This window comes from Phascolarctos cinereus, unplaced genomic scaffold (genome assembly GCF_003287225.1).
Source record: "Phascolarctos cinereus isolate Bilbo 61053 unplaced genomic scaffold, phaCin_HiC Scaffold_1;HRSCAF=81, whole genome shotgun sequence".
Taxonomy (NCBI): Eukaryota; Metazoa; Chordata; class Mammalia; order Diprotodontia; family Phascolarctidae; genus Phascolarctos; species Phascolarctos cinereus.
Window position 1 is genome coordinate 22369725 of NW_027555514.1, and position 12140 is coordinate 22381864.

At 38.7% G+C, this 12140-nt stretch overlaps 1 protein-coding gene across 6 annotated transcripts in view; it reads right to left on the minus strand.

Moving 5' to 3' along the window:
• CNOT10 (CCR4-NOT transcription complex subunit 10) overlaps positions 1 to 12140 on the minus strand; it is a 65676-nt gene that overhangs the window by 11347 nt on the left and 42189 nt on the right. For 4 of the 6 annotated variants that reach the window (XM_078151222.1, XM_020993208.2, XM_020993206.2 and 1 more), the window contains one exon: positions 11823 to 11903. In XM_078151222.1, the coding sequence (XP_078007348.1) occupies positions 11823 to 11903 (81 nt within the window). The remainder of the gene's footprint in view (positions 1 to 11822; positions 11904 to 12140) is intronic. The other 2 variants (XM_078151217.1, XM_020993207.2) reach the window with 1 other exon arrangement.

Here is a 12140-nt window from a genome sequence, read left to right on the forward strand (position 1 = left end):
AGCTTTAGAGTATGCCTTCTCATTATTATATAATTATTTATTGTGTCTCTGATTTATTCCACCCACTCATTATTCAGAATGCCATTACTCAGACTCTTATTTAAGTCTGTTTATTTTGCTTTTATTTCCTACATTACTATTTTTATTGTGCAGTGGTCTATAAAGGACATGTTTATTATTTCTGCCATTTTATATTTATGATTCCTTTATGTCTGAGCACATAAGACTACCATGGGATGCAAGAAATATATCCTTCTTAATATTCTTCTCATCTACTGACCTAAGGTCAGTAAAATTTAATTTTTCTGAAAATCTGTCTAGCGCTATAGTCTCCTTCTTGTTTATCTTTCTAATGGTTTTTAATCGATTTCTGAGAAAAGAACATTACTTTTTATTATTATGGTGTTACTATCAATATCTTTATGTAATTCATCTAGAGTATATTTTTTTAAAAACTTGGAATAATTTTTTCATAGTATCTACAGTATGGTACATTAGGCATTAAGACATAATGTAATTTTTCCTGTTTGTCTCTACTAGTATTATCGATTTTTTTGCCGCCTTATCTGGAATCATGACTACAATTCCTTTTTTAAAGTATAGTCTGAGGGAAAAACAGATTTGTCAAATCCTCTCCATTTTCACTCCATTTTTGGTATATTTCATTTGTGTAGTAACGTTCTTAGGTTTCAAATTTTTTTCAATCAATTATTCTTCCATTTTCTTTCTCTTTGTTGGGAAATTCAATCCATTTATAGTTAATGTTTACTAAACAGACAAATGCACACATCTAATATCTTTTTTTCCTTCATGTTAGTAGTCTCTGCCATGTGTTTTGCTTGTAGTCATCTGATTCTATTGGTCAGCATGTTGATTCTTTAGAAGGAATATCCCAAATTCTTCCCTTTTGCCAAACATCAAGTCATTTTCTTTGTTCCTTAGGTTCAGTTTTGCAGGATACATTATTTTTAAGTGCCAGCTTTTTTTCCTTTGCTTTTCAGAATATCATTTTCCATTTTTTCCTTTGATTTCTTATAAAGAGAGTAATCTTGTGTTCTTCCTATTGTCCTTATATAAGATATTTTCCTGGATGTCTACACATTTTTTTTTGCTTTATGATGTTATTATGAAGTCTGACTATATTTCTTGACAAGTTAAACTTGAGGGTTTTTTGTTATTTTATAGATTCTCTTCCTCTCTTTTTTTCCATCTGTTTCTAGTACATTCTTGGCAACTTCCCTGTAAGAATCTCTTGAAGTATGGAACTCAAGCTTTATTTTTCTTTATTTTCTAATAGACCTATAATCCACATTCTTGTTTTTTGAATTCTATATTCTTTCAATCTAATCTTCTAATTTTCTTCAGTTAATTTTCCTTTCACTTCTGCATTCCCATTCTGTTGTTCTCTTCTTCTGGCAATCTGTTTTGAAGTATGTCTCTGTTTTTCATTCTACATTCTTTACTCTTTTTAAACTTTATTTCTTCCATAATTTCTGTACTTCTGTCTTGGACAGAGCAGCTAGGTGGCTCAGTGGATAGAGCACTGGGCTTTGAATCAGAAAGACTCATTTTCATGACTTCAAATCTAGCCTCAGATACTACTACTTAGCTGTGTGACCCTGGGCAAGTCACTTAACTTTGTCTCAGTTTTCTCATCTAAAACCAGCTGGAGAAAAAAATGGCAAACCACTCCAATATCTTTGCCAAGAAAACTCCAAAACTGGGTCACAAAGAGGCAAATACAACTGAAATGACTAAACAACATCTTGGAAATTTTTGCTCAGTTCTTTGTGCTTCTGAACCACTGTGGAGCTTTAAAAGAATTATTTTACTGTTGATTTTGGAGGCCTGCCTAAATTTGTTGTAATACTTTTACCTTTCTTAGGAAATACTGTCTCACTTTTCTTCATTACGAAGTATTTGTTCAACAACATAGCTTTTTTTGGTATTGTCATTTGTCCTCTTCAGTTGACTTTTATGTGTCTTTTATCCATCACACTGTTGAATTTTCTAGTGTCCCTGCTATAGAATGCTTCTTCTATTAATCCCTTCTTTTTAGTAGACCTATCTCTGAATTGCCCACTTTTACCGCCCCCCCACCTCCAACCCCCTCCCAAGCCCCAGCCAGCTACCTGTTCTCTATTCTCTTATACCAATGGGGTCAGATGAGCTCTGTGGTCCTTGATGGTGAGGGTGAACCACTGGAATACCGCTGCAGGGAGAAGGACAGACCATCATAGATGGACCTATTTTCTTCCTTTCCCATTCTCACTCTTCTGGGTTCTATACTTTTCTCTGTAGCTGACTCTCTTCAGTCCCAAGGCTGAGCTGGGGGACCCTTTAGGAAGTGACAGTGGAGGGTGAGGTTGCAGAAAAATTGGTGAGGAGAAACTAAGAAGCCTCTACATCTGGGTCTCTTTTCCATCTTTTGGCTACAAGCCACTTACTTCCACTTGTAATTGTTAAATACCTGCAGCCATCTCTGAACTTCTGGGCTCCTCTTCACTCCAGTCTTCTCTCTTGGACTTCATATTCCTCCACAGGGGTCATTCCTTCCTTCCAAGCCTTGACATTGATATGATTCATGGACCTCAACTCACCCAGTGGGACTAACTTCAAAAGTCAGTGTCTCAAACTGTAAACTCCACGAGGCACATGGGGCCACCGAGGCACACTAATGAGCAGCTAAAAAAGCCATGGAAAAGGGGAGTGAAGCCAGGGAAGGAGCGCCAGGAGCAATGAGCTGTGAGGTGTTTGGCAGTTATTTTTTTTCATAGAAGAATCGTCTTGTTCTGGATTCTTTAAATATCTGTCTTCTTGTCACTGTGCTGTTTGCTCCATTTAGCATCATTTTTCTCATGGGGTAGGAAAGGAGGAGCTGTACCCTTGGCTACCTCTCATTTTGCTGTCTTTTCAGAATTCCCTACAGCATGTCTAACCTTTTTATCAGGTGAAAAGATACTAATATCTTGAATGAGAGTATTATCAATTAGATTTTGAAAAAGCAGAAATGACTACTTCAGACTTCTGGATTCGAAAGATCTAGAAATTGAGAATAATAATGTCATACTTAGAGCAAACACTATTTCAGCCACATACTGTGATGAAGTCATTAGTGTGTAAACACTGTAATTTCCCCAAGGTAGAAGTCAGTTGAATTTTGGTCCCTTACAGCAGCCATGGAATTGGAGGAAATCTGGGGTGCAGACAGCACAAAAGACGCTGCTTTGCTGTGTCAGGATCTGTTTCCTGTCCCTAAAAAGGGCAAAGACTCAGCTGCCAAAACCACAGTGTGAAAAAGGAAACCCCATCCACTCCTGGGCTTGGGTCTCCAGAAAGCAAGTGACACTATTTCCCCAAAGCTGCTCCCGGTGAAACTTGCACAGAGAACCTGGCCAACAAGGCAGGGCTCCTCTGGGATGATCCCAGCCACCACTTTTCCCTGGGTGAGCACGAACAGTTGTCCTACAGTATTGTGGCAGAATGTGAGCTCTCTCCACGAGGGCAGAGCACATGCCTAGTTTATCTTTGTATCCCCAAAGCACCTCGCGCAAAGCTCTGTACGGAGCAGGCACCTGATAATACAGATTATAGGTTGACTGCTGCACTTGGTGAGATTTTCTCACTTCACAAAAACAGTTCTTTTGAGGTTGCATCCTCAAAGTCCAAATCTTTCCAGGATGCTTGCTATAGGGCTTCTTGCTGAGAAAGCAGATTTTTTTTTTTTTAAAACCCTGTAGGGAAGAAATATGAATGCTGTTGGACAAGTCTCATGTCAAACATGCTGTGGGACGCCTGTCCTGGACTCTTCTGACAGTTGGTGGGCTACTCTAGCTTCAAACTTCTGGCAACTGTCAAGCCCACTTTGAGTCCAGAAGTCAGTCATGTAATTTATGGCAGGGCAGAGATCCCTTTATCCTCTTTCCCAGGAAGCCCATACATTCATTATGAACAAGGAGGCAAAGAACCTCTGTTTTCCTCAGTTTTCTACCCTGGCCTTGCCAGGCCAAGATGCCACATCTAATTGAAACAGAGATAAAAGTTCTAACAGAGAAAAAGTTGGTTAAGTTAGTTTTCTTTCCAATTTGAAAAGTTAACATAATAACAAATGGTCAAGATTCTGGTTAAAATTCAAATTCACACCTGCACAGTGATCTCTCCCCCTGCATGCATTCTCCAACCAATACGTGCTATTCCTCTCTTCCAGTTCATTACAGACGCCTCTCCCTTTGTCCCCTATGTCACTTAAGAGAAATGAACAGCCCCCTTACAGCCCTTCACCCAAGTCTGTGTCACTCTGGTAATTATCTATTTTCACTACAAACATATGAGGCCTGATTTCCTAAGACTACTGTAGAAAACACTGATTTTGATGGCTGCTGCTCAAAATACCGTTCTTCCTGCCCACCCCCACCCCAAACTCCATCTTCGAGTCACTGTCCAATCTGCTTTACCAAACACTCAAGAGATCTGACAGTTCATTAGACTGGAAGAATTGTACCACAAGGGAAAAGACAAGCTACCTCCCCCCTGTCCCACCCCACTATGAGGATCTGACCAAACTCCACAGGCTGCCTTCATAGGCTATGAGCCCTAGTCCTACAGAGCTCTGTGTTCTCAACTTGGACTAGAGAAAAGGGGAAAAAACCTTCTTTCAAACAACAAATCACATCAAACAACCTGTTGGATAAGACTGGGAAATAAGGTCTGTCAACCCACATATCCTGTAGTTAACTGAACCAGGCATTTAGATTAGCTTAGTCTAGGTTAAAAGAGGCTAGAATAGGGTAAAAGCAGCTATTCACCATCTATTAAATGAAAGGAGAACAAAAAATACCAGACTTCTCTCAAAGAGGCAAAGCAGTGCCCCAATCTGTTAGCAGAGCACTCAGGCCGTGCAGCTCCAAAGAGAAACAAAGCTCCACTCCAGATGACTCACCCACCCCCACTCCTCCCCCAGGATAAGAGCTCAAATTCCTACAGGCTTTAAGGTTTGCCAACCACCTTACACACACGATCCTCTTTGAGCCTCTGTGAAATGACCATTTTGTTTATTATTATCACTCCCATGTTAGTTTGCATTTCTCTAGAGAGCGGTTCAGTGATTTGTCTGGGATGGCACAACTAGTAAACGTCTGAGGCAGGATTAGAACCCAGGTGTTCCTAACGCCTAATTCAACATCTCAACTTATACAGCTACAAGGGTTGACAGGTATTTCCCCCCTCTCAGGAACATGTCAGATTACATCAAGTCCAACTATTGACTATAGACTAAGCATTCCGTCTACTACACGGCAAACTAACATTGTGGCAGCAGATAAAATAGTGCAAACAGTAAGAGACAATAAACAGGGTTCAAAGTGGTTCTCAAATTCATCATGTTGCTTTCCATTAAACGTTTATTTCTCAGGAAATTTTAGACTAAACTCCCCTCCCCCAATTATATAAAGTGAGTTAGGGTCATCCTCTGCCTTATCTTCCAAGATCTCTAATCTCAAGGGGAAACAAGACAGACAATACCACGGAGGTCACTGTAGGGGTCCCTGCTCCCAAGGAGTTTACAATCTGTAAAACATTTGCCTCTTCTGTGCAGGTCTGTGTCCAGAGAGCACATGTACTTTTCCTCATACTGATGTAAACTGTTCCATCATGACTTGCTAGTCAACTGGACCAGTAACAGTCCATCTAAGTGGAACCAGATTCAAAGACTTTTGTATCTCTTTGCACAGAGACAGGGGCTAGTCTTACTGAAAAGTTACAGCTGAGACAGTTCTGCGTCGAATGCAGACATGGTCTTGACGAAACAATGCATCAGACTAAAGCAGCATGGACTTTAAATCAGGAAGTCACAAGAATATAATTTTTCTTCAATACATTTACAAAGTAATTTTCAAACACATTTAGAGCACAATCCCTTTATCTTTAAATCATCATCATTTTTTTTTAAAATTAACAATGGGCCACAAGAGAGTTTGTTAAATTCAATGAAGAAGAATTTGCTCCATGCCATTTGGTGGCATGAAAGAACCAATGAATTGCCCTGTGTGTCTCACTGAAGATACCTAGGGAACAGACAACTTAATAGGCTGGGATCACTAGAGAAGATTTTCCTTTACCTTTCTTTTCTGCCTATATTTTTATAGCAAATGACAAATGAATAAAAAGTCACCTTTTCTTGCGATGTTTCCAGCTTTAATTTAGGGTTAACCCTTTCAGGAATTTCAATCCCCACCCTGTGCCACATCCCATTTCTCCCCACCCGTAGCTACGACCTTAATGACAGCTTGGGGAAATGAGATTCTACTAAAGTTTCAACTTCAGAGCAAACCAAAAAATAACTCTATCAAGTACAACACATCGAAGACTCTCAGCAGAGTCATGTTCGCTATGGGCTGGCTATGGGCTAAATAGCTGGAATACTGGAGAACAGATTAAGTTACTAGAGACTGTAACTGAACTTGTGAATTTCTTTACCATCACTGACTTTACAGTACTCTTGTATCAGCACTCAAATACCTGTTGATTTGATTTAGATTCGCTGTGGCATTTCCATCATCATACAAGAAAACTCACAGGGCTAAATAAGGAAGACCCTCATTCAAATAACTTTCGAAATTAAATCACTTAAGCTTAATGCAAACTGTAACAAAATTAAATAAATATCTATTCAAAGTCATTTCACTGCATCACTAAACAACTTGCTTTTTAAATAACTTATTAAACTTACTTATTAAAATAAGCTATTGAAGATATGGATCAAATTCATCTAGAATTTCTTGTATCTGAGAAAATGCTGGGACTGAGACTGAGTCATAAGTCTGTGGGAATACACACAATTTTAAACATGCAACTTACTGAAGTCTTTGCCATGTGAACCTTGGACGTGAGGGTTAGAAGTGAAGAGCAGCAGGGTTTTCTGTTAAGACCCAACATAATTTTTCTCCCATTGGCCTTTTCTTCACATGTCATAACTGACAGGCAAAGGAAACGGCCAGTTTCTTATCAATTACTGGTAGCTAAGATCTAATTATAATTATTTTTCCCTTATGAAATTAAAAAAGACTTTGGCTTTGAAGCCTTATGTACATTTTAAGAATGTTCACAATTCTTAACATCACATATTTGTCTGCTTGTAGCACTCATTTAAATTAAGCCTCAAACATTCTTTTACCTCAATGTTCAGAATAAAATGTCTGATCTCTCAACTTTTGGTGTGAAAAAAATACTTATAATATAGCACTGATTTGGGGGTGGAATTGGGGGTCATTCCTTTGGCCCAAGTAAGAGCAGGCCCACGATTCAACTGCATAATTTATCTGAGACAGTCTCCTAATTTTTAGTGATATCATTTCTTATTAGTTAAGAGAGAATTTTTCAGAATGGTTCCCTGTTTTAATACAAAATATAATAACATAATGAAGGCTTCATGTATTTTGCCTACCTTCTGAAAACACACCTACAATTAGGTTAGTATGAATATATATACTGAATATATACACGATATCTCTACATATATATGCACACATGTCGACACATATTTAGTCCTATGTTTATTTTATATACAAATACACAAAAAGAACACACTCAAGAGGATGTAATAAGAAATGGCCATTAGAACAGTCATGACAAATTACTGCATATTAGTTATGCTAGAAATAGGAAATGGTCTATGTGATGGTTGCTTTGGGCATTAGAGTTCAAGGGGTCAAACACAACAGCCTATAGAAACTCAGCTACACACTCATTACGTGCAAGGGAGAAGCAGGCTTCAAGGCAGTATCAAGTCAAAATGAAGCCCACACAAATTCTCCTCTTGACAGAAATCTTGCTGTCACTGCCCTGAGCCCAGACATTGCCCAGCATCTCCAAGGCTCCCACCAAACCTTGTCTAGCTCTGAAAATGATGACCAAAACCCTGTGCAGCCCTTTCCCCACCCCATCTGTCTCCACAAGGATGTCACAACTGCCTGCTTCGGCAGCTCCTTTTAGAAATCCACCCCAAGGCCCATTCCATCTTGTTCCACTTCCTTTGTCCCATCTGCTCCACACAATAAAGCTTAATAGATACCAGCTAACTAATTTTTAACAATTCATTGTAATGATCCTGGAATTCCCTCATGGAAACTCTGAGGTACTGTACTCTTCCAAAAGGTGCTTCTTTCTGTAACAAAAGGAAGCAATCCCCTCATCGCAGAAATAAATGATCATTCCTATCCTCAGGATGTACAGAAAAAGGAGCTGACTAATCAAGAAAGGAACAGGCATTCGAGAGAAGAGATATTCCTTCCTGCAGCACTTCTCTTAAAAGCTCTACTCAGGAGATAAATAATCACACTAATTTTCACGTTCATCTGTTCAGGTTCATAATGGTAAAAAATAAAATATGGAATGACTAAAGCAAACCAAAAAACCTGACTTTCTCATTCCTTCAAATCAATGTATTCATAAATCCATCTACTGAAAATGACAACGTTTTTACTACAGAATTCCCCTGGCAAACACCATGAAAGCAAGTGACTTCGCCAGTAACATTTCAAGCCATGAGTAAACAGCAGGCAAGCAGAGCAGGCCTTCCTCGGGTGAAAGAAAGCCGACGCCGCGGCATTTTCCCCAAACTCTTCCTGATGCTCCTTCAGAATTCCCCTTCTTGCTTTTTCAGTTTTCACTCAAGTTCCTTGATTTGAAGCCAATTCCACTCTCTAAATGAACAGATTTGTGTCAGTGCAGTTTCTGCATGGGAAGGCCTGGGCGCGCTCATGCCTCATATCTGAGCCCAGATCTCTGGACTGGATTTAGCTCCTGAGGTGATAACAAACCCAACTCCGTAAAGAGTCTGGGCTTCTGTTGCACTTCTGCAGCGTTTCACATCAGAAAACCGTGGCCTGTTTTTCTTGCTTTTAACTTTCAGTAACGATCAGCCTTTCCAGACTGCACTTTGGGGGCCATATTAAAGTAACACCCTATGCAGCACCCAAGAAGGAGAGCCTAATTCAAGAACTTGCTTAATTCATGCTTAAAATACAATTTTAAAACTCAAAGGCAAGGTCAACGCCTCCTTCCTCACAGAATCAGGGGCTTGAAAGTAACCCAAGAACAACAAAAGGTGAACTCTTTCCTTAAGACAACAGGACACAGAAGGTAATAACCCAGGTTTCAGAGGATATGACTGGCAGCTGAAGTGGGAAATTACTGTACACTTTGACAGAAATAAAATAAAACAAAAGAGAGGGTAAAAGAACCGAGGACAACATCCTTTGTTTTGTTTTATGGAGCAGAAGAAACATGTGCTCCCAGACACTCCTAGAGCTCAACTGCTGAGATCATTAGCCAACACTCCTCTCCTCCCTTCCCACCCCCACCCCAGCCACACTGAATACACAAAAACACTTTTATTTACAAGAGAACATTTGCTCGGCCTGGTTATCCCAAAAGACATTAGAAGTGCAAGGAAATACATTTCAAAGCAGCGTTACTCTAAACTGCATCCAATAATAGTGATGAAAAATAATATCTGAGTGTGAGAGAGCTCTTTCAACTGCTTGTCTGAATCCCATGATAAATTCTCAACAAGGAGGCTGTGTCAACTTTCTCGCACAACCATAAAAGATACGTCGTAATTCATGCTGGAGTTCAATCCACCACCTGGGAACAAAATGGTGACGAATTTTTTAAATGATCAAACACGAATATCTTCTTTTAATTTTAGGGATATCAATGAAATTTGGTACATGGGTCTTCTATATAGATTATGATGTGAGCTACTCTCTACTTGAGAATTTCTTTCTTTCAATACAATTACAGCAAGCTGCCATATTGTTCAGGAGGCATACAGGGGAGAGTGGGGAGGGAAAAGAAGGGAATAAGCATTAAAATAGTGCCTATCATGTGCCAGGCACTGTGCTAAGCACTTCAACCTCATCTGATCCTCACAACAACCCTGGCAGGTAGGTTCTGTTACTATCCCCATTTTACAGTTAAAGAAACTGGGACAAATGGAGGTTAAGTGACTTGCCTCTATGAACCGAGGCCAAATCTGAACTTAAATCTTCCTTACTCCAGGCCAGGTACTGTTAGACACTGCGCCACCTACCTGCCTCAGCTATAGGCAATCTATTTTCTCAAGAAATGAAGGCTAGTAAACATTTTTAAATTCCTGCATTCAGGGAACACAGATATTAATTCTGATAAATTATTTATGCTTCTAATATTTTATCTTTAGGAAATAGAGAAAAAGTCCAGATGACAGCTTTACAAGTCACAAACTACTGTACATAAAACCCCTTAGATATTTGCTGGAAAGGCCAAATTCAATAATGACTTACTCAAAATATAACCATATTACAAATTCCACGGGGAACTTGACTCTATTGGAAAAGGAATTACTGAATCATTTGTTAAAGCTATTCATCTAGCAAAAAACAATAACAATCTTGAAGAAAATTAACATTTGCCCACCATTAAAAAAAAAAATCAAGCAGCTTTCCATGTCTTGATTGCATTAAAGATCATTTAACTGTCCATCAATAAAACATACAGATGGTTCCTTTTTGTTTCCACCTACCATGCAGCACAAACTCTCCTTCCATAACTGACATTCTTCAAATTTTGCCCTGTCTGAAAAAATGAAACCTTTTGGATACTGTAGTAAAATTATATATGGCCACTGGAATATATCCCAAGGATATAAAAAACAGAAAGGTCCTACACATACCAAAATATTCAGTTGAGGACAGATAACAAATTAGGTGCCCATTGGCTGGAGAATGGCTATACACATTGTCACATTGTGGTATGTGAATGTAATGGACTACTACTACTGTACCACAGGATATGAAGTATAAGAATTCATAGTAGTATAGGAAGGCTTACATGAATTGATGCAGGGTAAAGGAAGCAAAACTTGGAAAACAATAAATAGTGACCACAACAATATTAATTGAAAGGATAATACAATGGAAATCAATGCTGTCTAATAAAAATGACTCAGCCTGACCTTTAAGAAAAGCTGAATATCCCTCTCCCTTTTTTGCAGGAGTGGTAGGCCATGGGCACAGAATATTTCATAGACCTTCTGAGTCGATGTGTTAGATGTGTGACATTTAAAAAGTTCAAGAGACACAGTTTCTGGGTAATTCATCATTTTCCTAATAATGCTAGCATTTCATTAATAAAAGGGCCCACGATACTCTCAAATGCCAAAGACCAATCATGGTGGTAGGCTCACAACTTATATGCCCTTGGAAAAGTGGGTGTTCCTGAGTCTGGAAATCAACTCTGATTGGTTAACAATTAATGAGAGAATAAACAGTACAATGAGAGGAAGACCTATTCAGAAGAAGAGATGGGGGCAACATAACTTTCATTATGTCATTCACTTCTAAATTACACCCAGCCTGGGGGAATCGAATCAAAGAATTTATCCCCACCCAAACCCGTGTAGAGCACAATGGGCTTCCCCACCTGAGATTAAATTCCTGGTAAAGTTGGGTGGGGTCTGACTAAGACTGAGGAGAAAGTGAATTCAACCTTTAGCGACTGAGCTTTGAAATGAGGACTTTAGAAGAAGGGGTAACTCCCAACCTCCCCAAATCACGGGTTATTAATAATCATTTCTCTCAGATGGCTTTGCTGAACTGCTTTTTCCCCATCAAAAATGAACATGATATAAGAACAAATGGCATTAATAACTTCTGAATGGAATTTGTCACCTATCAATATTTTTTCTTATATCTTATAGGTATTTTAACAGTGAGCAAGCTTATAAAAAGACTAAGTCATTTGCTTTTGCTCTAAATTAAAAACAATTTTATTTTGGCACTTACCTTAAGTTTTCTAATTCTTGCTTTCTGAGAGGAGAAGACGGTGGAGCTGGAATGAATTTATCTCCATCATGACTTTTACTGCTGAAATAAAAATAGCCTATTACTTACACAGATTAACCAATAAGCCCTTAATTTTTTTCCCATACTGCCCTCCACTCATTATGTACTTACTACTACTCATTTCCCCATGATGTTTTAAAAAAAAAGTGTGAGGTGAGGGTTAAATGATAAATGTTTAAAAATTTGTTATTATTACCACTGACTTCGCTATTTCATATATCAAGTTTTACTTATGAGAAAGTTACCCAGTAGAAGCTC